The sequence below is a fragment of the Anopheles darlingi genome, chromosome 3 (genome assembly GCF_943734745.1).
Source record: "Anopheles darlingi chromosome 3, idAnoDarlMG_H_01, whole genome shotgun sequence".
In the NCBI taxonomy this organism is placed as follows: Eukaryota; Metazoa; Arthropoda; class Insecta; order Diptera; family Culicidae; genus Anopheles; species Anopheles darlingi.
Window position 1 is genome coordinate 990001 of NC_064875.1, and position 25000 is coordinate 1015000.

General features: G+C 46.4%; 7 protein-coding genes across 11 annotated transcripts in view; 3 read left to right on the top strand and 4 right to left on the bottom strand.

The window, feature by feature from the left end:
• LOC125953549 (insulin-like receptor) overlaps positions 1 to 7172 on the top strand; it is a 29734-nt gene extending 22562 nt beyond the window's left edge. For all 4 annotated transcript variants that reach the window (XM_049683183.1, XM_049683182.1, XM_049683181.1 and 1 more), the window contains 9 exons: positions 62 to 559; positions 646 to 790; positions 871 to 1486; positions 1571 to 1688; positions 1765 to 1972; positions 2051 to 3578; positions 3656 to 3896; positions 3981 to 4161; positions 4236 to 7172. In XM_049683183.1, coding sequence (XP_049539140.1) covers positions 62 to 559; positions 646 to 790; positions 871 to 1486; positions 1571 to 1688; positions 1765 to 1972; positions 2051 to 3578; positions 3656 to 3896; positions 3981 to 4141 — 3515 coding nt within the window. In that variant the 3' untranslated portion in view covers positions 4142 to 4161; positions 4236 to 7172. The remainder of the gene's footprint in view (positions 1 to 61; positions 560 to 645; positions 791 to 870; positions 1487 to 1570; positions 1689 to 1764; positions 1973 to 2050; positions 3579 to 3655; positions 3897 to 3980; positions 4162 to 4235) is intronic.
• Positions 7173 to 7403: 231 nt separating this feature from the next.
• Positions 7404 to 11308, bottom strand: LOC125953561 (leucine-rich repeat neuronal protein 2-like). The gene is made up of 4 exons (XM_049683204.1): positions 10405 to 11308; positions 8428 to 9248; positions 7954 to 8346; positions 7404 to 7885 (listed from the first exon to the last, which is right to left on the bottom strand). Exons 1-4 carry the CDS (start codon positions 10501 to 10503, stop codon positions 7612 to 7614), a joined length of 1587 nt encoding a protein of 528 aa, XP_049539161.1. The 5' UTR covers positions 10504 to 11308; the 3' UTR covers positions 7404 to 7611.
• Positions 11309 to 11847: 539 nt separating this feature from the next.
• On the top strand, positions 11848 to 12751 carry LOC125953570 (mpv17-like protein 2). The gene is made up of 2 exons (XM_049683215.1): positions 11848 to 12246; positions 12315 to 12751. The coding sequence occupies exons 1-2, from the start codon at positions 11973 to 11975 to the stop codon at positions 12749 to 12751; spliced, it is 711 nt and encodes a 236-aa protein (XP_049539172.1). The 5' UTR covers positions 11848 to 11972.
• Positions 12752 to 13071: 320 nt separating this feature from the next.
• On the bottom strand, positions 13072 to 15515 carry LOC125953559 (N-acetylgalactosaminyltransferase 6-like). 2 transcript variants are annotated; one of them, XM_049683201.1, is made up of 2 exons: positions 15217 to 15515; positions 13072 to 15152 (listed from the first exon to the last, which is right to left on the bottom strand). In XM_049683201.1, the coding sequence occupies exon 2, from the start codon at positions 15132 to 15134 to the stop codon at positions 13284 to 13286; it is 1851 nt and encodes a 616-aa protein (XP_049539158.1). In that variant the 5' UTR covers positions 15135 to 15152; positions 15217 to 15515; the 3' UTR covers positions 13072 to 13283. The 2 variants fall into 2 exon arrangements, with proteins under 2 accessions (XP_049539158.1, XP_049539157.1); XM_049683200.1 differs by having other exon boundaries at positions 13072 to 15155.
• Positions 15516 to 15796: 281 nt separating this feature from the next.
• LOC125953562 (G2/mitotic-specific cyclin-A) lies at positions 15797 to 18943 on the bottom strand. The gene is made up of 6 exons (XM_049683205.1): positions 18190 to 18943; positions 17886 to 18121; positions 17384 to 17806; positions 17092 to 17296; positions 16763 to 17010; positions 15797 to 16670 (listed from the first exon to the last, which is right to left on the bottom strand). Exons 1-6 carry the CDS (start codon positions 18361 to 18363, stop codon positions 16490 to 16492), a joined length of 1467 nt encoding a protein of 488 aa, XP_049539162.1. The 5' UTR covers positions 18364 to 18943; the 3' UTR covers positions 15797 to 16489.
• A 204-nt stretch (positions 18944 to 19147) lies between these two features.
• Positions 19148 to 20362, top strand: LOC125956213 (exosome complex component RRP43-like). Its single transcript, XM_049687863.1, has 4 exons — positions 19148 to 19263; positions 19326 to 19795; positions 19857 to 19977; positions 20049 to 20362. Exons 1-4 carry the CDS (start codon positions 19148 to 19150, stop codon positions 20260 to 20262), a joined length of 921 nt encoding a protein of 306 aa, XP_049543820.1. The 3' UTR covers positions 20263 to 20362.
• A 15-nt stretch (positions 20363 to 20377) lies between these two features.
• The window catches only part of LOC125956209 (uncharacterized), a 9802-nt gene continuing 5179 nt past the window's right edge, over positions 20378 to 25000 (bottom strand). Inside the window, exons 5-8 of the mRNA XM_049687851.1 lie at positions 23912 to 25000; positions 23557 to 23836; positions 23222 to 23491; positions 20378 to 23135 (exon numbers count right to left, since the gene is read on the bottom strand). The exon at positions 23912 to 25000 is cut by the window's right edge and continues 2937 nt beyond it. Coding sequence (XP_049543808.1) covers positions 22675 to 23135; positions 23222 to 23491; positions 23557 to 23836; positions 23912 to 25000 — 2100 coding nt within the window. The 3' untranslated portion in view covers positions 20378 to 22674. The remainder of the gene's footprint in view (positions 23136 to 23221; positions 23492 to 23556; positions 23837 to 23911) is intronic.

Consider the following 25000-nt stretch of genomic DNA (forward strand, 5'->3'; position numbering starts at 1 on the left):
ATCAAAAAAAAAAAAAGATGGTGACGTTATGGCTAATTTTAAATGTTTTTTATCGTTACAGAGTGTCCTGAAAAGTGCCTGGCAAAATCGTGCACAGATGATGGCGAATGTTGCAGCCGATTCTGCATTGGTGGTTGCACCGGAGTATACGGGAACGAGTGCACAGTGTGCGCTAATTACAACTATTTGGACGATCAGGGTCGCATACGGTGTGTGGACAAGTGTCCGCCAAATATGTTTCTCTTCAGTGATACTCGATGTGTGACGGAAGCTCAATGTTACGCTTTGTTCAAACCGCTCCAAAGAGTGACCGAACCCGAATCGACCGAACCGTATCCGTACATACCGCACGAAGGTGTTTGTCTGTTAGATTGTCCGAAGGATTACATGGCACAGTATAACACAACGACCAAGCAGAAGCAATGTGTGAGCTGTGGAAAGAAATGCCGCGTCGAGTGCCCAAGCATGGTGGTTGAAAGCATATCGCACCTAGATCAACTAGAAAAGTGTACCATCATCAAAGGATCGCTCTCTATTCGTTTGCGACAGTATGGCGGAGGTAGCTTTAGCTTTCTAGATAACTTGGAATTCGATGTTAATGATACTAATTGGAGAACATCCCTCCGCTTTATTTCTTGTCAACAGAAAATGTGGTGCAAAGGCTGGAAGAAACACTTAAAAATATCGAAGAAATCGACGGCTACCTAAGCATTGTTCGTTCCTATTCTATAATTTCGCTCAGTTTCTTCCGTGAACTCAAAGTCATTCACGGTAACTCGTTGACTGGCAAGTAAGTATCGACCGTGGAGCGTAGTTGACATCCTGACATCCATCGTAACTGTAATCCATGTATTTCTTTCGATTCTCTAGTAGTCTATCATTGAGTGTGCACGACAATCAGAACCTGCAAGAGTTGTGGAGCCAAAATGTAACGATAAGGAAGGGCAACGTATTATTTAATGGCAATCCAATGCTCTGCGTTAAAAAAATAACCTCGCTGAAGTCCGGCTTCGGGCCATCGGTGACCATCGAGAATGAAGACCAATTAGGACGAAGTAACGGAGACCGTGTGCCGTGCGAAATCGTTAAACTTGGCACGAGAGTCACGAAACTCTCCCTTGATACTGCCATTATTAATTGGGATCCATTCAAGGAACTGTACGACATACGTCAGCTACTCGGCTATGTCGTATATTACATCGAGGCACCTACAAAGAATGTAACAATCTATGAGGGGCGCGATGCGTGTAACTCTGTCGGCTGGCGTGTAGATGACATACCCAACTGGCAGGAGAAGGGTCAGAACAGTCACTTGCTGACGCGCCTGACACCGTATACCCAGTACGCGTACTATGTTACGACTTACACTCTATCATCGGAAAATAAGGGTGGCCAGTCGGATATTACCTACTTCCGCACCGCACCTGGGGAGCCAAGAATGGTCCGAAGCTTAACAGTAACTGTGAATGTGGATACGAATCGGGTGGTAAGTGAACGAACGATGGAAGGAATAAAAGGACCACAAGATTGCGCAACTACATGTTTGTCTTAATGTCTTACTGATTTGCAGGTGATCAAGTGGGAACCACCAATTAAAATGTTCGGCCAGCTAAAGCAATATCGAGTGAGTGCGGCACTGAATGAAGAGAAAAACGATATGATTAATCAGCGAAATTACTGCGATCATGGTTGGTATCACTGAAGGATGGACTTTCGTTTTCCTATATCACTTCTTTCATTCATTCGCTGATTTTGTTGTTGCAGAAATTGAACAAACAACACCGAAACCAAATATAGCACCTCAATCACCGATCGGAACGACTCCCGCACCGATCAGAGATAACAGCCAGGGCTGCACGATCGAAGACTGTGCGGCCTTCTGTCCAGCTAATGGACCGCCCAAAATAGATGCCGCGGAAATCGAGAATGCGATCCAATTCGAAGATTGGTTGCACAACTATGTATACATAAAGTACGAACCCATCGCTGCAGCATGCATCTTCGACGATATTCTGTTACTAATTCGCTTATGTGTTTTCTCATTTTACAGAAATACCAAATCATCCTCTCGAAGGCGACGCAACATTCTAAACGAAGATGACTTATCGGTGAAGAACGATACGCATGTGCTGTTTCCCATTAACACGGACAACGTGTCTCAACAGACGCCGACGGTGTATAGCAATGAAAAAGTGATTGGTGAAGAATACTACCGTACGCTGACGGAATCTGTCAATACGACTGAAATTAGCTTTCCGCTGAACAACTTCAAGCACTCGGCACTGTATCAGTTCCATGTCGTTGCGTGTCGGGAAAATGCAACCCAAATTCCTGGAACGATAGTGGTCGATGAACCGAGCACTATCTGTGGTCCACCGCAGCTCATATCTTTCCGCACGCCTCGTAGGACGGATGCTGACCTGGTTCCCTTCAACTCGTTAGAACTGTCAGATAACTCTAACAGTACGCAACGAGTCATTGGTGTGAAATGGGTTGGTCCATCAAAACCAAACGGTGTAGTCGTTTCGTATTCGATCAAGTATCAACGTGTCGATTTGGACTCCGTACAAGCGATTACACGTTGCATTACGGTGCACGGTTACAACAAATCGGGCATGTTTCTCTTGACCAAGCTGGAAGCGGGAAACTATAGTGTGCGTGTTATGGCTACGACAACGGCTGGCGATGGTCCGTATACGGCGGAAAAGTATATCTTTCTGCCGAAGCACGAAGGAGATTCGCCATGGTGGATATGGCTGCTTATCGTCGTACTCGTGTTTATTTTGATGTTTTTCGGCATCGTCGCTTTCTACTTCGCCAAACAAAAATATATGCCGATGTCAAATATGCGCCTTTTTGCGCACGTCAACCCAGACTATGCCGGAGTCACCTACAAAGTGGACGAATGGGAAGTACCTAGGGAGCACATCATTCAACTGGAAGAACTCGGCCAGGGCTCGTTCGGGATGGTGTACAAGGGCATTGTGACGAAACTAGGTAACGATGCGAACATTCCGTGCGCAATTAAAACGGTTAACGAGAGTGCTACCGAGCGCGAACGTGAGAGCTTTCTTATTGAGGCGACGGTCATGAAAGAGTTCAACACTCACCATGTGGTTCGGTTGCTTGGTGTGGTTTCGGTCGGGCAACCAACGCTAGTCATAATGGAGCTGATGGCGAACGGTGACCTCAAGAGCTATCTCCGCCGTCACCGACCAGATTATGAAAATGGTGAGGAGCAATCGCCGCAGCCTCCGACATTGAAGCAAATTTTCCAAATGGCGATCGAGATTGCGGACGGAATGGCGTACTTGGCGGCGAAAAAGTTCGTTCACCGTGATCTTGCTGCCCGAAATTGTATGGTGGCTGACGATCTTACTGTAAAGATTGGTGATTTCGGCATGACGCGCGATATCTACGAGACAGACTATTATCGCAAGGGAACGAAAGGTTTCCTGCCGGTACGTTGGATGGCACCTGAAAGTCTCAAGGATGGCTTATTTTCAAGCAGCAGTGACGTGTTTAGCTACGGCGTAGTGCTATGGGAGATGGCAACGCTTGCCTCGCAGCCCTATCAGGTACGTGTGTGATCAAAGTACGGTGCCAAGTAGCCTCACCTTTCACATGCTTCAATTGTGTTATTCCACTGTCGTAGGGTCTAACGAATGATCAGGTTCTGCGCTACGTTATCGATGGTGGTGTTATGGAGCGCCCGGAAAATTGTCCTGACAAACTATACGAACTGATGCGCAGCTGTTGGCATCATCGCCCTTCAGCGCGACCCACCTTCGTGGAAATCATAACAAAGTTGCTAATGCATGCCAACGAGCGATTCGAACAAGTATCGTTCTTCCATTCTCCGGATGCTATCGATAATGCAGCCCAACCAGGGCAAGGTAAGAGTTCGTCCTTGGCCTCTGTCCAGTGCGTGTCGTGGAACTTGTTCATTAGGATTGCACTTTGTCGCCCTTTTCTTGCAGGATTGATAGATGAGGTAACGGTTCCGTTGCGGGCAAATGAAGAGGAGGATCTCGATGAGGAAGAAGACGACCAGTACTCCATTGAGATGACGGACAGTCAATTGATGCAAAACAATGGACCGAAACCGGACATCCGATCAACACATTCACCGCAGAGGTGAGCACGATAGGCGTGAATCAGGTAATTATAAGGATTCATTTATTTCAATAGTTCTGTTTATTTATAGCTCCATTTTTTTCCTTTTTTTTCTGTAGATCTTTTCATAGTAACTCAGTTCAATGGAGGTAAATTATAAACACAGCGAGTCAAAGTCAAAGGCAAACCAGAATACCAGATAGCGCATAGGCGGTGGCAAAAGCCCAAAGGAAGCTTTATAAGGATACAGTAAAAAGAGATGATAGGGACAATGGATTAAAGCAAGGAGAACCTAGAATTCTAGCCACGACAAATACAGTAAAATCTAGAAGCTGTATTCACATGAAACGGATTAACAATCCTACACGGGAACAAAGTGAAGGCCCTCTTGGGGTGCACTTGTTGTTGCTACCTGTCAAACCGCGGAACTTTGACTCGGTTTTGTATCATTCTTTTGAGACGGTATTCACCTAATTCAACCTTCTACCAGATAACTCACACTCAGGAGCTTGAATGAATAATTTATTCCTTAATATATCGTCCGCTCACTACCCTGTGCGCTTTAATATATTTTCCGGGGCTCCATCCAGAAGCATTCCACTTGCAACAAAAAAAATTGTTTCTGAAAGCTGGTATGGGGTGTATAAGCATTGCATTAATCAACATTCTGTAAGTCTACCAGATTCACAGCATGAATTCTTGAAAGTTGTGTGGTAACCGACCTGGGCTGCATGTTTAGGTAAATTTGTTTTAGATTGTGCTTACTCGTGGAAAATTTACAATTTCCTTTGTTCACATTTATAAACACATTCAACAAGGTTATTTTATGGTGTTTGCAAGGAATCCATTTTCGAACAACAACAGTGGAGTGTGCAATCTTTGGCTACCGTCTCATGAACATCGCTGGACAAATATCGCTGTTAAAGTGTATTCTGCGTCAGATTATGTTGAACAATCGATGGAACAAATAATAGGAATCGAGCAAATGAAAATAAGCAACGGACGAAATAGCAAAGGAGGAAGAATGAAGCAGGATCAAAATGGAATAATAACTTAATGCTGTGTGCTGATGCTATCGCGCTCACATGACAAAGTTTTTGGAATAAGTATCGTAGATAAATATGTTTTTAATTCACACTGAAAGCCTTTCAACTGCTATAGCAACTGTATCTACTAGTGTACTAGTTCAACAGCGGCAGTACCAGCAGAAGGAAGGTCTGAAAACCTAACACAGTTCCTTAGCGCAATAGCTAAATAAATAATAGTGCCAGGGCGCGAACTACCACTACTACACTACTGCAAATGCTGCTGCAATTGCTTTTAAGACATTGTTCGCATAACTCAGTTTTTTGAGTGCAAATGTGCTTCATTTTTTTTAAATAAGTAATTTTTTCTGTGGAGCAGAATCAAAGCAGCTAAATATTGTAAGTAACATAGAGCTAGCCCAAAACGCGATATTTGCACGCGGTTCCTAACTGTTATTTATCGTTCCGTACAAGTGAGAGTGTATAATGGCGTGGGGACTTGAAGCAAATCAGTGAACCAGTAAAGTTTGCCTGTATAGAATTGATTGTATTGTAGAGACAAGCCAAATATCGTCACTCCTTTTTTCAGTTGTTGCTCGCCGCGTTCTATTTTAGCGAAGCCGTCGTTTAGTACTACAACGGCATCTGGAAAGAAAGGAAACGACAGGTTACAGTATACAGTGTTATAGAGGGTTACTTTGAATCATTTATTTTGCCGCTCTTTCACTGAATTCTGGATGCTAATAAGAAGGTTCGCTGTGCGAGCTAAAACAAAATAAAAATATTTCAAGCTTGGGCCTACGGGTGTGTCGGAACTGCTGCTCTCCTAACAGTAGTTTGAAGAGTATTCTAGGGGGCTTCACTATTTGTTTTTCCCGTAAGTTTCGCTGTGCGAGCTATAGTTTAGTGGAGGCCTACTCCCTACCAATTGCTAGTGGATCTTTACTAAATACGCTGCTTGAGTATATTACTCACCGACTTACGCAGAAGACATTTTAAATGGGAAGTAAAAAACAGACAAAAAAACGCTACATCGACGTACCCAATTTTTACAGGCCCACCCGTACAATCACGCAGACAAAAACACACAAATGTCCTGCTTCCAAAGGGAGGAGGGGGCTTTGCGAGACAATCTTGTGCCTCTGTAGTGTTGTATGCTAACCTAGTGCGAATTCGTTCGTTTTTCAATTTTTACAGACGACGAGGGTTAAATACGCAAAATTTATAATGTGGAAAAAATCCTAAGCATCACCAATGCAATGCGGCGAAATAGATGGAGAAAAAAACAAAAATACATAAAAATGTACACTAACTCATCGTCGCAAGAGACAATAGCAATAAGAGAGGGAATAGGAGATTGTATCAGATTCACGGTGTTGGTCTTTTTCGGTCTTTTCCTTACATCCGACGCATCATCATCTTCGTTGCGGGTTTTTGTGTTTTTAGTAGGCTTGTTCGCGGAGCGTTGGAGCCGATGAAACTGAGAACGTTTAGCTAAATATAGCCAACTAGTTGGGTGTTCCTATTGAGAAAAAACTATGTTAATTCGTCGGGTTCCTCTATCCTTCAGCAGCTGCCAATTCCCAGAGAGATACGATACATTTTTCGTGTTAAGAGTCCTTATTCCAATTTTAATCTGAACACCAATTTGTATAATCGTGTAAAGCTATTGTGTGGAAGATTAGGCAGTTAAGCGTATGTAAATAAGTAAATATCTACGTGTATAAGTTAGCCAGATTAAAAAATCACCGTTGGTACCCATTAACATTTCTAATTAATAAGTATTTCTAATGGCGCAAAAATGATTTCTGTACATATTAAGGCAATGAAAGATGAACGCGATTCTTTTTTTGTTGAATATGCAAACATTTGTTTAAAGTTATGCAAGGGAAATGTACAGCGAGGCAAAGCAGAAGAGAAGGCAACAGCCGGTGACGATTGACGGAAGGACAATGTAGTTCTACACACACAGATCGAGGCTAAACAATAATCTTGTCAAAAATAAAATGGGACATGTTTTTATGAAACGAACGAGACCATCAAATGCGACACCATTCTGTCCGGTTCGTGGAATCCTCAATCCACCTTCACGCGCTACTGACACGCTCACAGAACATTATTACAATGTCCCTGTCTTATCGCTATATCACTATCCATCGACAGGGAGAATGGCCATAGCGGTTGGATTAGCGCGTTGGTTGGTGTGATGGAACCATTTAAGAATCGTTTGCATCCGCAAAGGAAAGAATAAAAGAAAGAAAATGTAAAAGAGAAAACATCTATTTAATGAATTGCGATACGAGTGGTTTACATAACTTAATTATTAATCTCCCCCTGCTTTGCTAGCCCATTGCATATCCTTCTAAGAATACGCTAGTAAGTTATATGGCAACAAGTACAGTAGCTGTGTCACAAAGTATTTGGTGAAGGTGTGGTGAAGCGATCGCAACGATTCGCCCCTGGAATTATTCTAAAATTCCTCATTTAGCGTCGTTCGGCTGTAGAAGGCCCGCGAGTAGTTGGCCGGACCGGGGCGCGCGAATAGACCAAAGCAACCGCGCTTGTAGATGCACCAGATGGCGGCTGTAAGCGGGATGGCTACCAACACTCCGATCAGAAGACCCATTAATAGTGCACCATCGTTAGATGGGTTGTTGCCCGCAGTGTCGATGCAACGCAACTTTGTGTGCTGATGTTCGAGATCGACCATGGAGACCCCTAGCATTTGTGGAGGACTATCGCAGCTATGGAAAGCGGAAAGAAAAACGGGGTCATGGCCGGCTGATAGTGGATGGCGTTCCTGTCCACTTACACAATGTTATTAAGGATGGCTGGTGTAGTTCGCTCGATGATTGGTAGAAGCGTTGATACGACCCATCGGTTAGTACAGTCACAGGCCCAAGGATTGACGCGAATGTCGATCACTTCCATCGAGTCCCACTGGACGAGCAGCTGTGCGTCTAGGTACTTGAGCGCATTATTATGCAAGAAAAGTCGTCGAACAGGTGGCCAATCGAGTCGCTCCGGATTGTCGTTGTCATTCCGTGCGAACGCGTCCTGATGAAGGATGCTCAGGTGCGGATTATTGGTCAGATGCAACTCTTGGAGCGACACGAGACCTCGCATCGCACCACGACCTATTACTGACAACACCGGCATGTAGGACATGCTGAGGTATGTAAGGTTTTTCATTACGGGGAATTCGCTAGAAACAAAAGGGGAAATACGAAATGTTGTATTATTTGGATTTAACAGTCTTTCTCGCATCGCACGTCGGTCGCCTTACTTTCCCATCGCGATGCTCATTATTGGGTTTTCATCTAGACTTAGCCAGGTAAGTCCTTCCGCACGTCTGAGGGCCGTCGGTACCTCCTTCAGGAGATTGCCAGTCAAATTGAGATAGCGCAGTCCACGCGGTGTGTGAAACAGATACGTTGGGATATCCTCCAACTCCATGTAACTCAAATCGAGACTAACGAGCGCAGCGATACCACTGATTGCAGTTTCCGCCTGAGAATCGATCACTTTGAAGGTATTCAGCTCCAGGCTCAACACCTCCAGTGCTGGCAAATGCTCGAACAGGTCCGGGTTGAGGGAGTGCAGTTGATTCGAACCGAGACGCAACTCGCGCAATTTTACCAGAGGATCAAAAAACTCCGGCGAGTAGTGACCATCGAAAATGTCCGGTGTGAGCGTGTCCGTTCGGAGTCGATTATGCGACAAATCCAGCACCTCCAGTTGTGCCAGATCGATGAAACATTTGCTCTCGATCGTGTCGATATCGTTGAAGCTTAGGTCAAGCAGCGTTACATTCATCGCCGGGAAGCGTATCACACGCTGCAAGCCGGTGGATTTCATAATAATCGTCTTCGCCATTAACCCGGTGGCATTCAGTGATTGCCATGCTTCCGATGAGAAGCTCGTTGTCGAGTTTAGCTTCACCTCCGTGCAATCGAAGGTAGCTGTGTCCTTGCTACAGGTACACGTTTTGCATAGAATGGACGTGTTGGCGCTTGTGTCTCCGGCTACCATGTAAGGCATCCAAGCAGGCGTTGTAGGAGAAGATGTAGTATTTGTCGTCTCAGTCGCCAAGGTGGTTGGGGATTGCTGCCGAATGCAAGGGAAATGGAACGAAAAATTGGAAAAGTTACAATCATTTGAGGCTAGATAAAATGAAGTGTACAGTTGTGTGTGGCTTTAAGGATTAGGTGGTAAGGGTTAGTAGTCATATTTACAGGGGTGCTCCCCCAAATCTTGGTTTCTGAAACAACCAACTTTAATCGTTGATGGGTGGACAAAACCATTTCTTATTATTGTAAGCTAGTTTTGAGGGTAAATGATATCCAGAATCTGTAGCGCTTCATACAAAGTTTTTCTAGCTCTTTGATAGAATAGTGCTAATTTTTTTTGACGCTCCCATTTCCCACATGTTCTGCATTAGATTGATTCTCAGTAACAGCAAATGAGTCATTGCTTTTGCTTATCTTTTATAATGGCACGATGAATCATTTGCCATTGTCACCATCTCAAGTAGCGATGAGCGGTGCAGTTCCATGGAATGCGTATATAAATCGATTTCCTAGTCATTAATCATCTTGCATCAGTGCGTTGTGACGCAGAATTGTTAAATCGTGATGTATCTCCGAACACCTGCAGCCAAAAGCGTATTCCCAGCTTAGGCCCCCATGACTTGATCTTGAAGCCGACTTTCATTAGTCTCTAGGGGCTCCCTTTGGATCGGAATTAAATTACAAATATGGTTGCTTCAGATATCGCTAAAGGGCATGGTTCGGTCATGGCTTGATGTAGTTTGTTTTATCATTTTGACCAGTTCAGTTAAGCTGCGACTTTTTGCTTCCAAACTTTTAGCAACGAGTTCGGCCGGTGTCTCGTTATCGAGATCGGTAAACGAACAGGATGGATCCAACTGTCGATAAGATAACCGTGTGTGGTGAAACCCAAGGAGGGTTGTGCTTACAAAATGTGAATGTGATAGCTGATAGCAGGTCCGTTTCGATCCGCATCGGATCCTATAGTTACTCTTTCTGGATGTTGCTTCACACCTTTGCCAAACGAATTACGCAGCACTCGCGACCTTCGTACGTGGTTTCAATCCCCAAACGGTCTGCTTAGAATGATCAAGCATATGCCGCCGTATTTACAGACGCAACAATGCTCTTGGCTTCCACTTCCAGAAAGCAAACCACCTAAGGCCAGCATGACCTCCGAGCCGAAATGAAACGAGAGGGGGTTCGTCGTTTACCTTATTGTCGTTCTCGTCTCCGGCTAAAACGATGCCGCAACACACCGCCAACAGTAGCACAGCCATGAAAACACATTGCTTCTTTCGAACGGGAAGCATTTTAAGATGAAACAGATCGATCGGTTTCGATCGATTACGCACACGTGCCACTTTCGCTTTCACCTTCACGATCCTCTATTTTTTACTTTCGTTTTCTTCGTTGGCACACACAACCCGCAGGATTCACGCTGCTGCAGAACTGTAGTACCGCCCTGTACAGAATGGTGGAATAGTAGTAGCCGCGGCCTAGTACTCATCAGTCACCTTACCCCGAACGGCGGGTATGGTATCGTTTTGCCAAAGATAACGAGACTAACACACATTGTGGTGCTGGTTGGTGCTGCTGGCAGGTACCCTAAGCTAGCCCGAGAATTGCACCTCGGCGAGCCCAAACCCGACTCGGCGGGTCCATTGGATTTTCTTATCTTATCAGGAATTTCGATATCAAACCACTGAAAGTCCACCGACTCTCACACCGTCTTGATTGTGAAGCACCAAGTTTACTTTTCGTTGCCCGGTACCCCGACGCCAATAGCACGTGCATTCGGGTGGATGCAATCGCTTCGTACAACTGTTCAACCGTTTCACTACCTTTGGCAGCGAGCCACGATCGGCTTTAACTTTAGTTCGCAGCGTGAATATGCTCAAGGTTAACCGGATTGTATGCACCAACACGACGCTACACACGACGCCAATGGCCCACTTTACGCGGACCAATTTTGCGATTCATGGTTTGTTGTTAAAATCGTTACTCGGCCAAGTTTGTCTTTGCCATGATGATCGATTGGCAATACGGCGGTTCCAATCTGGACAAAGAATCTGAAACTGAATACGCACGCGTGTACGCACTACCGCCGATCACCGCGGGAGATCAGGAGATGCTGCGAGCTGTTTGCGACTCCGAGAGACAGATTAAAGAGAGCGAATGATTGTCTTTGCTCCATGAAGGGGTGGTTGTTGTTTTACCCTTTTCAAAGTATAGGTACCAATGCTGCCGCGTGGTGTAGTGTTAAAAACGCAAGATGCTCGCTTAAATATGCGAACCACGCGCCTCCACTGGCGAGCTTTTACACAGACCAAACTGTTTTAAAAAAAAGATCCGGCCATCTCCGGCATTGCTAGTTCCGGCAGTTTAGTAATGCCACCGAATTACTAAATCGATTTCGTGGGCAATTTCGTGGTCAAACAATTCCCACCACGGGACGCACCGGGATATTAACCCAGCTTCTACTGTTCTACTGTTCTACACAGTAACATTATCCAAAATTACAAAAACTCCAATTTTTAAAATACAAAGGCCTAACCTTTTATTTGGCTCAACCCTTTTAAGTACCTAAAGCCAGGTGAAAAAGAGCGCGCCAACAACGCCTTTCCCGCAGTTTCCCTCACTTTACACATCTTACGCAATCTATGTTTACCTTTTAGTAACAAAAGAACCTTTTAGCGGGCGGGAAAAACCACGGGTGGTGATCACGATGATAATTCGTGAGTAGACTAGCGCGGGTCGTGGTCGTGGACGTTCTGCCACTATGTTCTCTCGTGAAGTCGTGCTCCGGGCGTTACTCCACGGAAGCTGGCGCTGCTACCCAGTTCCGGTTAGGCCGTTTTGTAAGCCCGCTCCTGCTCCACCGAAGCCTCCAACGGTAAAGCGTATATGGAATCAGCTGTTCGGTCGATATCTGCTGGTGACAAACACGGTCAGCTCGGGTGTGCTAATGCTCATCGGAGATGTGGCGGCACAGGAAATTGAACGACGTCGTGATCACCTACCATCCACGGACAGCTATGACCGGCGACGACTGTGTGAGTAGCAATGCCTGCTGCAAATGCTGTGGATACCTTTTCTAATGTTTGCCATCATTTCGCCACAGTTAATATGACCTTGGTGGGACTTTCACAAGGACCCTTGCACCACTATCTGTACAAATGGGTTGACGCTTTCCTGCCCGGCGCATCGATTCGAACAGTATTCAAGAAGATTGGTATCGATCAGTTCATCATCTCTCCCATCTTTATCATAACATACATGTACAGTGCCGGCCTGCTAGAGGGGGCCTCCGTCCAAAGCTGTACTACGGAGGTGCGTCAGAAGTACTGGACCATCTATGCTGCCGATTGGCTGGTGTGGCCGCCAACGCAGTTCATCAATTTCTACCTGCTCGGTCCCAAGTACCGTGTGCTGTACATTAACGCCATTACGATGCTGTATAATGTCTTTCTGTGCTACATCAAGCATAACGACGATTTGCTTTCCTTTCTAAACCAACCGACGCCAGAGGACTCAAAACCGCCCCACGACGCATCATAGTGACAATACCGTGGGGACCACCACTATGGATTTCTTTCAAAACTCAGTGACAAATCGGAACGAACTTAGTGGGGCTGTCGTTACCGCAAGTGATTGTACTTAATACTTTCCGACACCCAGTGGTTTTATGTGTTGGGGTGAAATCGTTATAATATTGCCTAGTCTTCTGCTCTTGCGTCGTTGTTACCCTAATAAACGTTGTGCTTTTCAGCTCTCACAAAGTAGTGTGTCGCAGTAGCCCCTTATCTGTTGATTGCTTTCGATTGCTTTCTGCACCCTCTTCACCGTTGAGTGCGGAGATTTGTTCGTTGCTTTGCATGATACCTAAGCAGGCGAGTCGAGCGAATGGTCGAGTTATTGCAATAATGAAACATATTGATCCAGCGATGGCACCCGTTCCGAATGGAATCGTTTCTTCGTTTAATTTTGAGCAAAATGTTATTGTCGGTAACCGCCAGTCGCAACCGCGCGTACGCACGAAACATCACAAAGTCGTTCAACCGGCCTTTGCTTACTTCGATTGCGCTTGCCTTCAGTCAATCATCTTGGCACCATACGTTTCCCACTGTTTGATGGAGGTTGCATTGACGAAACCCCAGTGCCACCTCTGATGGGGATTCGTAAGATTGCACGGATTCACAAACACCTGACGCCCGTCGCCGAGGCTCGGATCCATATCGAGACAGCGATTGTTTTTGCCCTGCTTCAGCATCTGGCTATCGGGATCGTATCGCCAAAGCTGATTACCCTGGCCACCGTGACAGTGATACAGGAGGATTTTTGCGTTAGGAACACTCTCCGACACGTCCCAGCACAGCTCACCAAATTTGATCCGCAAGTCCCGGTGCCAGGAAAGCTGGAAGAACTGGTTCGGTTGCGGTTGCCGCTTATCCTCCGCACAAGAGTACAGACCAATCGTTTGCTTCTCGCCATGGTTCAACGTGTCGACGCATAGCGCCGGTCTGGCCGCGCTCTGGATAGCACCGTTCGCAAAATCCGGCGGCTCTATCGGTGGGTACTTTTCCATCAAATCGAACGCTACGTGCGTCATGAACCACTTGAATGGTTTGCACTGCAGCTTCTCCCGGATGGCTAGCTGCTTCGAAATGTCGCCAACGTCCGTGTTGTCGTACTTCTTGCGATCCCGCATGTACAGATACTCCTTGTACTCGTCCATCCATACCTCGGCCACGCGTTTGTAGTTCCGCGTGAGGAAATCCTTCTTCCGCGGATTCCCGAACGGAGCATACCCACGATATATGTGTCCAACGCGCGAACAGGGTGCATCGTACATCTTGCCGCCGCATTGCCATATCTTGAAGCTCAGCTCATACTGCTCACCGCCCCATATGTCCAGTCCCTCGTCGTAGCCACCGATTTCCCAGAAAAACTTGGCACTGATCGCGAACAGACCACCGGCCATGACGGGGCTTTCAAACGGTTCTGTTGGATTCGCTAAATCCTTCGGTAGAAGCGGCAAGCGTTTGTAGAAGAACTTCCAATCGAATGCACCACGTGCGCCTTCGTCCTGTGCCCGATACTCGAACGTATCCCAGTCGATCACATCGATGAAAGGACAGACGCAAGTCCGGTAATCGGCGGCAATCGGATCGAGCAGCGGTGGTAGCCAGTTCACATTCGCTTCCGTGTGCGAATCAAGAAAGATCAGTACATCCGCGGTGGCCACCTTTGCACCGGCAAGCCGTGCCGCTATCAACCCGGAACGTTCTGGCAGACGTACTATCTTCACTTTCGGCATATTCTCGCCCACGTACAGCTCGAGCTGGCCCTTAAGGAAGTCCTTCGTGCTACAGTCATCCACCAGGATTACCTCTGCGATAAGTTCCGGCGGAGAACGCAGCAGTACACTAGAGGCCGTCCGCAGCAGGGTGCTCCAGTGTTCGTTGTAGAACGGCACGACCACGCTGACAGTCGGTAGTTCGCTCAGATACTTCTTCTTCCGGCACCCTCGATGCCGAATGTCGGGTAAAGAGCGATTGAGCGAAATCAAGTCGCTGAGCACGGCGTTGAAGCCGTTCTTCTTGAAAAGTTTGTCCTTCATCTCGGCCTCTTTCTCGTTCAGCCGACCGGCCTTACCCTGCTCACCGATGCCCGTTCGCTTTGCCTCCTGATGGATCTGTTCATAGTTGTGCCAATCGATCTGCTTCCCGTGTACGTTCTTGGCCGGCTCGTTGAAGAACGATCCTTCCTTTGCATGTTGCGCCTGCTGGTGCTCGTGTCGTTGTTTTACCAGTGATTCTGGTGCGAACAGGAAGTTGCTTTGCGAGTTCTCACTGAAGGACCGGAGTAGGAGCGTGATGAACAGTAGAATCGCGCTCGATACAAGCGCGTACTTCAGCAGCACTCGTAGATTGCGACGCATTCTCGAAGCTGTGACTACCTGCTGATGACCAGAACAAACGGTAATAAATCTCCTGTCTTCCTATCAATGCCCCTTGGCTTACCTAGTTTCACGAGTTCCTGGTGACAACAGTGACTCCCTGGGGGTGTTGTGTTAGCTGGAACGCACGAGAATCGACAGTAAGAAGCCCTTTACACATGCCAACACGGCGGAATTCCTCTGCTGCAGCCCATCCCCAGCTGCATCTGTGGCGTGTTCTTACGTACGAGCGTGTGTGTGTGTGCGTAGAACTTGAAAAACTTCTTTCACTCCGATAGCCGGTAAACCGTCGATAAACAAAATGCGTAACGGGATCTTTTCCTCGTCGGATGTGGTTTTAACAAGCCCCGAAATTCGCACAACAAAAACCAGTTCCTCGTTTGTCACGCACACGCACGCACTGCCGCAGCTGTCTGTTCGCTTCTTCTTCCTAATCCTTCTTCCCAAACATCGCGCGCAACAAGTGGTTTGCGTGCCCATCATGGGGCGACTAATCAACACACGACTGCCTGTAAAACAGATTGGGGTCATCATCGCCCACGGTGGAACAAGACTTGTTAAAAAATCTAACGGCTAAGGTGGCGCCACTTATAGGACACTCTCTATCGCAATTCATGTAAAGTACAAATATGGTGCCGGAGCCAGCTGTTTTCTGTTTTCTTTCGGCTTCTTTGAGTCATTTATTTCCATCATGCATCAAGGAGTAAGTAACAAAAAGGGCTGCTATTTTCCTATAAAGTCGTGTCTTATTGTTTAGTCTTTTCCGTACCGCTTACAGACTTCGGTTTGACGAGCCGAAATTACCGACTGTAGTCTGTTTCACTTTTTTCTTAGTTAATATTCTACTCTAGCATTGCCGTTTTTCGACGAAGCAGTGAACTTCCTGATGGATTGAGTTTTCCTCAGGATTTAGTCAAATTTGCGATAAACCAGCATACTGTGCCTTGCGATGATCCTGACCATGGCAAAGCATTGTGTCGTGGCCTTCTCTACTTGAAGCTAGTTATGTTCCGCCGGAGAGCGATCGTAAGGTTTTCCACAGAGAAACAGACTTCTCAAGACAAAGCTAACAAATAAATTAGATTTCGCAAAAGTAGTACAGAAAAATGCCTAGTAATACAGCGTCTTACAGTAAAACATGAAGTCACAAAAAAATCTTCTCAAAAAGCTTTCCTCGTGCGTACAACGAGATTCTGCTGTGACGCGGGGTTTTCAGTGGGAGTTACAGTTAAGGAGGATCCAAAAGGGATCTTGACAAACATGATTAAATAAAAAAAAAACCAGACACATATTTTTCCTAACAAAACAAAATTAATGCGGTTGCCGTCCGGGGACCGTTAGGCAATGAGAAGGCTTTTCTGTGCTCGGCCATTCTCCTGATCACTGGTCGAGGTTAGAAGCTGTTGCGGTTGTGCCTGCTGCGACGATGAGGTAGCAGCTCTTGTCAATGTTTCGCAAATGCTGTCGAACGTCTCTTCGGTGAGCTTGGTGACCGGCAGGGAGGCGACATCCTTGAATCTAAGCAATCATTAGAAAGAACAATGTCAACATTGGCGATCACCGGCTCGGGATTAGATGGTTTTGTGTATTTTGTGGAAGACACTACTTACTTGATGGATTTGTACTTTTCCTGAATGGCCTGTTGTGCCATCGTGGCCGCTAGGGTGTGTGTTTTGTTAAGATCCAGAACAATGTCCTTCAAACTCGGCAGCTTGTAACCGGTGTTGTTTTCGAGCATTTTTGACCACATCGGAAGATCGAGGATGCGTCGGGCTAAGGCAAGCGCACCGGCTGCTATCTTCGATGGTACGTATGTTAGATAGGGATCGGCCTCGAGCATTGACAGCTCGCAGAGGTACTGTGGAGCGAAGCAAATGGATAAAATTTGGTAGCCTTTCTTGCTGTAGCGATTATAGGATCTCTCTTTCTTTGTACTTACCATAGTCAAATATTTGACCTTATCCGGCACATCGTTCATCACGCAGTACAAATTAGTGAACACCAACGATGTGGGCACGGTCAAGTCGAACGACAGAACTTTAAGAATCAGTTGCTCCATACGCAGCACCTGGTTCTTCGTGTAGGTATCGTCGGTGATGTACACAAATTCGCTTACATCCGGTGGGAAAATTTCTTCGTATTTACTGTCGAGAAAATATTGAGAAAGGGAAGAGGGATTGCTTTGAAAACACGAAGAACATAAAAAATGGATTGCAAATTACAATACTTACGCTGCGATGAACATGGCAGCTGTGCCGACCAACTGTAGCTTGGCTCGAACCACCGACATGAAGCTCAAAAACCGATCGATGTACGACACTGCCAGTGCCAGCGTTTCGCCGTGCAACTTATATTCTTCACTCACTTCGACCAACCAGTCGACCAGAATGGTGCGCATCGAGTGGTTAATATCCGTCTGCTTCATCATATAGTTCGGTTTCGGGCGGTTACGCCTTTCCGCCTCCTTCAGGTAGAGCAGAATGTCTTCCTGATACTCTTCTACCTCGTAGAAACGCTCGCGATCATTTTTCGGTATGTGACCTTCGTCAACGACGATCATGGCCGATTTATCGACCGACATGGGCGAGTAGCTATCGCCCACGGACATGGGCGTCTCCAGTAACTGCACATTTTTAATCTCTTGCAGAGGTTCCCTGGAGCCGCGGACAACCATAAGAAATAGTCAAGTTGAAACAAATGCAAACAACCGCAAGGCAAGACACGATCACCTACCGTTTCTCGTGCAGGGTTTCCTCCTTTGGGAGAAGACAGGCGGCGGCGGCAAGATTTTCCTTGGATTCGTCGTACACCTGGAATCCCTTGAACGCTTCCGTGACGTTGCTGGTTGCCTTTTGAACGGCTTTAGCCGGCAAACCCGCTCTTGGGATACATGCATTTTCGTCCGCCTTTCCGACCTTCGGCATCAGTGCGGCACCACCCGTAGCCCGCAGATTCTTAGCATCCTTTATCTGCGGCGAGGGGAAGAACGGAGTGTGTGTTAGTGACGATTCTCAAGGTCGCAGTCTAGGAAACCTACCGTTTTATCCGCATGAGGGATGTTCGTGTTGAGTACGTTCAACATTGTGCGCTGCGGCTGCAGCTGATTTTTGCCGGCAGCGCCGAACACCGTACCGCCCGCTTTCTTGCCAGCCATGGGGCCCACGCCTCGGTTCTCTTTCTCCAGATCTTCATGCACACGGAAGGACGCCATGTTTGTTAGCAATTGGATCGGTTCGCTTTGCAAGTTACACAACGTAGGCAACTAGGATTATTAGTGAAGCCTGAAACGAGGTTTTTAGCCCTCAAAAGACTACTGACGCAGCGCAAACAACGGCGGCGTGCGTAAATCGTGATGATCTTTAACCGTCCGCTCAAGACGTGCGTGTGCGTGTCGATGATCTTCGGGCGTATGGGTGCGGGCCAAACTCCAGCAGCGCTTTATTAACTTCTTTCGGCAAGAATATCTCGCGAAGGAAAGTAAAGAATGGCGAGGGTTACTAAGCTGCTTGTGTAGCCCTGATGATTTTTGGAAAGAGTTTGCTGGGGGTGCCGCGTACCGTGCCGAGGAGGAGGGTTAATGAGACATTTCGTTAGCTTTACTAAAAGCGTCTACGTATGGGGTACGACAATCATTTCGTGTACTGCACAAAACACGCACAATTTACAACACGAACACGAGTTTCAAACGGACAAACGAATTTTGACGCCACCGGGATTTTTGATTTTGAGCGAGAGCGCGTCGTTGGGCGCTTCCTTTTTCAAACCGCGGTAAAATGAAAAAAAAAATGGAGAACAGCTGGCGGTTAGGTCGAACCCCATTCAGGTTCGTGTAGCGACCAAAAATGACGTCACGAGATCCGGGTGCACAGCCTGAGTCAGAGCGAGAGGTGTTGACCAAAGAGAAAAATCCGGTAAAAGTCCATTATTTGCGTCTTGGTCTAGTCGATGTGGTGCTCTTTTTCACAGGACCTCTGATTGTCCGTCGAAGAGGAAAGATGAGGACGAAGGGTAACATTCCGCCCCTGCAGCAAATCGATGAACGGCTAGATGAATCGACCAACGCTGTAAACAAACCAAACGAAACGTGCGCGATGGACATAAAAACGTTTAAGTAAGATGAAATCATGTATTTTACTGTACAAATGTACAACCTTTCACATCCCTTCTCTGCAGATTGCTTCATCCAGTGAAGTACTATAAGGATTACTTGGAAAATAACATACGGCCGGATGGGCGGGAGCTGGAGGAGCTGCGGCCTACAGCATTCAGTTTCGGGGTAATTCAAAGTGCGGATGGATCGGCGATCGCGAAGATCGGCAACACCACGGTGGTGTGCGGTATCAAGGCCGAACTGGCGGCACCAAAGGCAGTCGAACCAAATCAGGGATATCTGATACCGAACGTGGAAATATCGCCAGTCTCATCGCCCTCCTATCGACCCGGACCGCCGAGCGAGGAGGCACAGGTTTATAGCCAATCCTTGGCGGATGTCTTCTCGAAAGCGCGCTGTATAGATCTTGCCCAGCTCTGCGTCGAACCGGGCAAGCTGGTATGGGTCCTTTACTGCGATCTAGTGTGCTTAGATCATGACGGTTGTGTTTTCGATGCTGCTGTAGCTGCGCTCGTAGCTGCACTACATACCGGTAGACATTCAACTAATTCTGATGAGAGTAGCGACGGAAGTCATATTTTTTTTCATTTTAGTAAAACTACCAAAAATTGTGTACAACAGCGACACCGGGGAAACCGAAGTCGATCGCTCATCACTATCCGCTCTGACTGTTCGATGCATCCCCGTGACTACTTCATTCGTAGTGATAGCAAAGTAACCATTCCACTAACGTTGCTGCATCACCGGTCTTTTGTAATCTACATTCTGTTTTTCTCGCATTATAGTCGCACAATTGTCGATCCGACAGCTGAAGAGGAGAAACTAGCCGGTACTATACTTACCATTACGATCAGCGCTGGTAAGTTGAGCTTCGTAACGCAGTCCGGTGGTCAACCGATGGATCATGCGGTGCTGAAAAAATGCACCGAAAGTGCCACTCAAAGAGAACGCTCCGTCAAGAAGATGATCATGAAAATGCAGCAAAAACAGACTGCATGAGCCAATAAAGGTGCTGCTTTCAAATGCTTAATGGGTACGATTGCCTTGTTTCTTCTGTGATATCATCAGGCTAGAACGAAGAAAGCACAAGCATTAGATCTCTGTTTCTTATTCATTTGTAACGGCCATATACATACACACCGGCTTTCCACCGGTAGACGAAAAAGAATGAGTACTGCTGGAGGCTAGGGCGAAGTTGTTGCACCGTTACAGCAGCAGAGTTTAATTCAATATCATTGCTCATTGCTAATGGCAAAAGTTTATACGATTTCTGTCTTACTCTATACGTTAGTTCAATCAGCTTGCTGCTTGGCATCCTACCTATCCTACATCATTGCATTTCACTTTGCGTTGCTATTCATTTCCGACGCTATTTCAACCTTTTGGAAGCCTGGTTCTAGACGAGACGAATTATACCCAGTTCTTTCTATCATTCCAACCCACTCTGGCCAATCCCTCACAACCAGCACACTTTGTTAAGCATTCTTTAGGGTCTAGTTTGCCGGTTTCCGCTACTTTCTAGTTGAGAGTTGTGTGATGATGGTAGAATTAGTTTGCAAATTATGTTGCGGCCGGTCAACTTTTGGGCAACGGTTATCTATCATGCCCTGCAACACTGTAAATCGGAACACGAAGACTGACTAACAAACATTTCCAACGCGCCATTTTTGCCACAGAACGCACGGATGTGGAAAGAACTCAGCCAGGCTGTTCATAAGCGTTTACATTCGAAAGAAAACGGAAAATAGATGGTCAACCAAAGGTAAGGTTCACGAACCATTCTGCCCCAATAGCTACGAATACTACAACTCGCTGCGATAATTCAGAATTTATTTACAGAAAAATAATGTAAATCAGCTGCTAACTTTTCAGTCTTCCCCTCTAACTGATCTTCTACTACGCTGTACATACCACGAATCTTTCGAGACGTAACGCATAAGCTAGGTGAAAGGGACGCGGGTTGGCAGCGGATAGTCGCCGCCACCTTATAGAGTTTTGCAAACATTTTTGCAATTAATTTCAGAAACCAAAGAATGTCTTTAAAGCTATACGCAAACATACGTCTGGTGCACACGGGAGCGTCTTTCTTTTTTACTGCAGTAGATGTGGATTTCTTCTCCAGCCCACAGTAGTCACTAACTAAAATGTGTTCCAATTGGCTCCTAGTCTACTCTGCCTCACCTACTCCAGATGACAAGAACGGTGCCATGTTTCGCAAGAAACAGCTTTATCTTCCAACGCAAGGACTTCATGTTCTGGTGGTTTCACTTAGTAAGATTCCACACTAACTCGTACCTAATTTAGTAATATCAACATTTATATGTCTGCATGTCCTAATCGCGCGATCTATATTTTAATAAGAGACACGTAGCAATCTTTTCCACTTTCATGACGAATGCTTCCGCGGCTTGGTCGGACCGTCGTGCGGACAATCGAACCACCTTCGACATAGGTTTCTACTATTTCTACCAACAGACTAGTTGAATGTTTGAAGGCGGCCAAACCAAAAAACATTCAACATCCTTTTATGTTGTGCTCTCCATCATAAAGCTTGCCAATTTTCAATCTCGACGAACGGTTTTATTGTTGACGAACTATTGTTTTATGCACCTAAACCGTATGATGATGTGCTCGTTTTAGTTAAATTTTTCATTTCCACGACAAACGTAATTCGCGTCCGCACGGTTTTCACGGATTAACACAAATTTACTAATTTGTAATTTTGAAAACAAAAATATAAAACATGGACTCAAGCTAAGGGCTTTGGTTTTAGGTAAAACAATTAGAAAACCACGGAAATGTAACCAGTCAGATCAAATTCCTCACAAAACTATGTACGCAGAGTCGTGCATATACATGTACGCATAGTTTTTATTAACTAAAAATCTTAAAAAACAAAAGGTACTATCGAATGGTTTGCTCAATACGGTAGCTGTACACTACTGAACACCTCTTTAAAACTCATTTCCGTTCGCACACTACTTGTTTCTCCCGGCTAATGGTTTAAACCGCGGTTGACTGTCAATGAAGCACAACTTTAAAAAAACCTACCGGAGCATCTCTCTTCTAACAATCGTTTCGGGCGACATTAGCGGGATTGAATAGTTATTTTGAATAACTTTAACTTCAAGAACTTCAAGCAAAACTGTTCTTTGTTGCTTTACCAAACACTTTGTGCGTCAGCCTTCGGGCCAAAAAAGGACAGACCTACACTTTCAAACCTTTCTGTTACGTTATGGTTCACTGTCACGGCGGCTAATGATAACATTGAATAAGAAAAAGGAAGGTGTGATAGTAATGATAGTATAGTAACATTAGTAGCAGTGTTCGCTTCTCCTGTGATTAACACCACACTGGCACCAGCATATATCTGTTGTCCATTCCTGCAGGTTTGCTTGAAAACGTTCACTTCTACTTATTAAGATCCGCTCCAGATCGTTTTCTATGCTTGCCTGCAGATGCCGCCGCGACTGGCGCTGCCAGCGAACCAATGTTCTGGTGTGTTTGCTGCGGCGTATTGGTCGTTGCTACAGCAACCGGACTGGACAGGGAAAGAGGTGTCACCACGCTATTGCTGATGATATTGATTTGTTGAGTGGCCTGTGATTGCGCTTGCTGCGATACCTGTTGCGCTAGGATTTGTTGGGGTTGTTGGATGTGGATTTGAGTGGTATTACTTCCGCCAGCCGTTGATTGGTTACTGGCTCCGGTTATAATTTGCTGCTGTTGTTGCTGCTGTTGCTGCAACTGATGATGATGTTGCTGTTGTTGAATCTTCAGTTGTAGCTGCTTCGTAGCCATGACGAGCTGATTCGGTGTGGTGTTTGAAGCAACATTAAGAGCATTACTCAGTTGGCCGCCGTGATGTGAACCTGTTGGAACCATCATAAAACCATTTAACATACAAACACAATATGTCGGTATATATTGGAGAATCATTTAGTAATCGCTAACCTACCGGAAATGGGTGTTGATATTTTAAGTGTAGACCCGCCAGCAGTTGCCAGCTGTTGGCGGTGTTGGGCAACGCGAGCGGCCAGCTGCTTGGTCATAATGGGCGATGTCCCTGCACCACTTACGGTTACCGGTAGCTGGCCCGCCCTAGGCCGTTGACTGATGTTCAGTAGCTGTATCTGTTGACCCGGTTGACCGGCATTCACCGTTAGTGGTCCACCGGTTCGTATGCTTTGCTGACCAATTCCCTTCATGCCGGACGTGACAAATTGAGCTAAGCGAAGATGGAATACATGAAAAAGTTTGCCAAGCGCATTCCTTCAAACGCCAAAAACCTACCAATGGGTAGAGTGAGTAGACTGGAGCCACTTGTTTGTGGATTCGTCAAAACGACCGTTTGTGTCGTTTGCGAGTTACCAGACAACATGGTATTGTTAGCACCGGCGTTGATGGTGTTTACAGCAGCCTGTGTGGTGTTGGTCACGGGAACGGACACAAGTAGGCTAGTCGTCTGGCCTGCGCTGTTGTTCGCAGAGTTATTTAACACACCCGTTGTCGTTCCTGACGGTGTAGACGAAAGAGCCAGCGAAATCGGTTGTGGAAGTCCGGGAATTTGAACCTGTTTGAGGGTGTATAAAGTGAACAATAATAAATCTCTCTCCCTGCCATCACCCTTTTTTCCACAACAACCAACCTGAACGTTTTGCAGTCCTGGAATTGACGCCATCGCACCGTGAAGACTGGTAAAGTTGAGTCCCTGCAAGTTAACCGTAGTTGGTTGTTGCTGGGATCCAGTAGTCACTTGCGCGTGGTTTTGAGACTGTTGTGTTTGCTGCTGTGACTGTTGCTGCTGCTGCGATTGCGGCGACGGTAGGATGGTAACCTGTGGCGGTGGACTAGAAAGTGGCGATATCGAGCTGGCAGGTGATTGTATTTGCAAATGGGCTTGTGAAGATTGCGACTGCTGCTGTGGCGTTTTCGGCGATGGTATGGTGAACTGCAACCCAGGGCTTGTTGACGGTAGGTTACTACTATTGGTAAGGTTTATGCTACTAGATGAAGTCAGTCTTTCGATTAATGCTGAGTTAGTGTTATTATTACTGCCACTGCCGAGGACGGCTGCACCGCCACTACCTGCTAGCCCACCACCGGCGCCATTGCTACTGTTGCTGCTCGCTGGGCTTAAACCAACTACCGCTGTGGTTCCATCGTTGCCAAGGGAAATTGATTGAGTAGGGGCCCCGGATACCATCGATGAAGCTGAACTATTGGAAAGCAGTGCGCTCAAGCCGGACATGGTGTTGAAGATAATATTGCTACCATTGTTGCCACCATTCAGGCCGACATTTGTAACACCTCCTCCTCCGTTGCTGTTACTCGCCAGGGACGTGGAGGATGCATTCGAGTGATCGCTGCCGGGTGAGGCTATGTTCTGTATTTGCAGCTGATCAGCTATTAATGATCGGTTGTTTATGTTCCCAACAGCCGATGGATTGGTGACAGAAGGCGTTGTAGCCAGACCCTGAATCTGTAGCTGTATTCCTTCGCCAGTATTACCTCCCACGCTACCAGTATCGCGCATACGCCTTATTGTTCCACCCAGTGTGCCGGCTACGACTGCTGCCATTGAAGGGTTGGTTCCGCTGCTGGTATTTATGTTGAGTACCCTCTGGTGGTTTGCACTGTTGATGATCAACTTATTGGCTGTCGCTGTTCCGGTGCTCTGAAATGTGCCACTGGCCCCACTGCTGCCTAGCGATCCATTGCCACCCGAAGAGGAAGA

Bases quoted from the DNA above. Each gene is read 5' to 3' on its own strand.
- LOC125956213 (XM_049687863.1), top strand. From the start codon at position 19,148: ATGAGGACGAAGGGTAACATTCCGCCCCTGCAGCAAATCGATGAACGG. The intron at 19,264-19,325 runs GTAAGATGAAAT...CCTTCTCTGCAG, and splicing joins ATGGACATAAAAACGTTTAA to ATTGCTTCATCCAGTGAAGT. The intron at 19,796-19,856 runs GTAGACATTCAA...TTTTCATTTTAG, and splicing joins CGTAGCTGCACTACATACCG to TAAAACTACCAAAAATTGTG.
- LOC125953561 (XM_049683204.1), bottom strand. From the start codon at position 10,503: ATGCTTCCCGTTCGAAAGAAGCAATGTGTTTTCATGGCTGTGCTACTG. The intron at 9,249-10,404 runs GTAAACGACGAA...TGCATTCGGCAG, and splicing joins GAGACGAGAACGACAATAAG to CAATCCCCAACCACCTTGGC. The intron at 7,886-7,953 runs GTAAGTGGACAG...CGCTTTCCATAG, and splicing joins GCCATCCTTAATAACATTGT to CTGCGATAGTCCTCCACAAA.
- LOC125953562 (XM_049683205.1), bottom strand. From the start codon at position 18,363: ATGGCGTCCTTCCGTGTGCATGAAGATCTGGAGAAAGAGAACCGAGGC. The intron at 17,807-17,885 runs GTAGGTGATCGT...CCGCGGCTCCAG, and splicing joins GAAACCCTGCACGAGAAACG to GGAACCTCTGCAAGAGATTA. The intron at 16,671-16,762 runs GTAAGTAGTGTC...ATGATTGCTTAG, and splicing joins GAAAAGTACAAATCCATCAA to ATTCAAGGATGTCGCCTCCC.
- LOC125953559 (XM_049683201.1), bottom strand. From the start codon at position 15,134: ATGCGTCGCAATCTACGAGTGCTGCTGAAGTACGCGCTTGTATCGAGC.
- LOC125953570 (XM_049683215.1), top strand. From the start codon at position 11,973: ATGTTCTCTCGTGAAGTCGTGCTCCGGGCGTTACTCCACGGAAGCTGG. The intron at 12,247-12,314 runs GTGAGTAGCAAT...ATTTCGCCACAG, and splicing joins CTATGACCGGCGACGACTGT to TTAATATGACCTTGGTGGGA.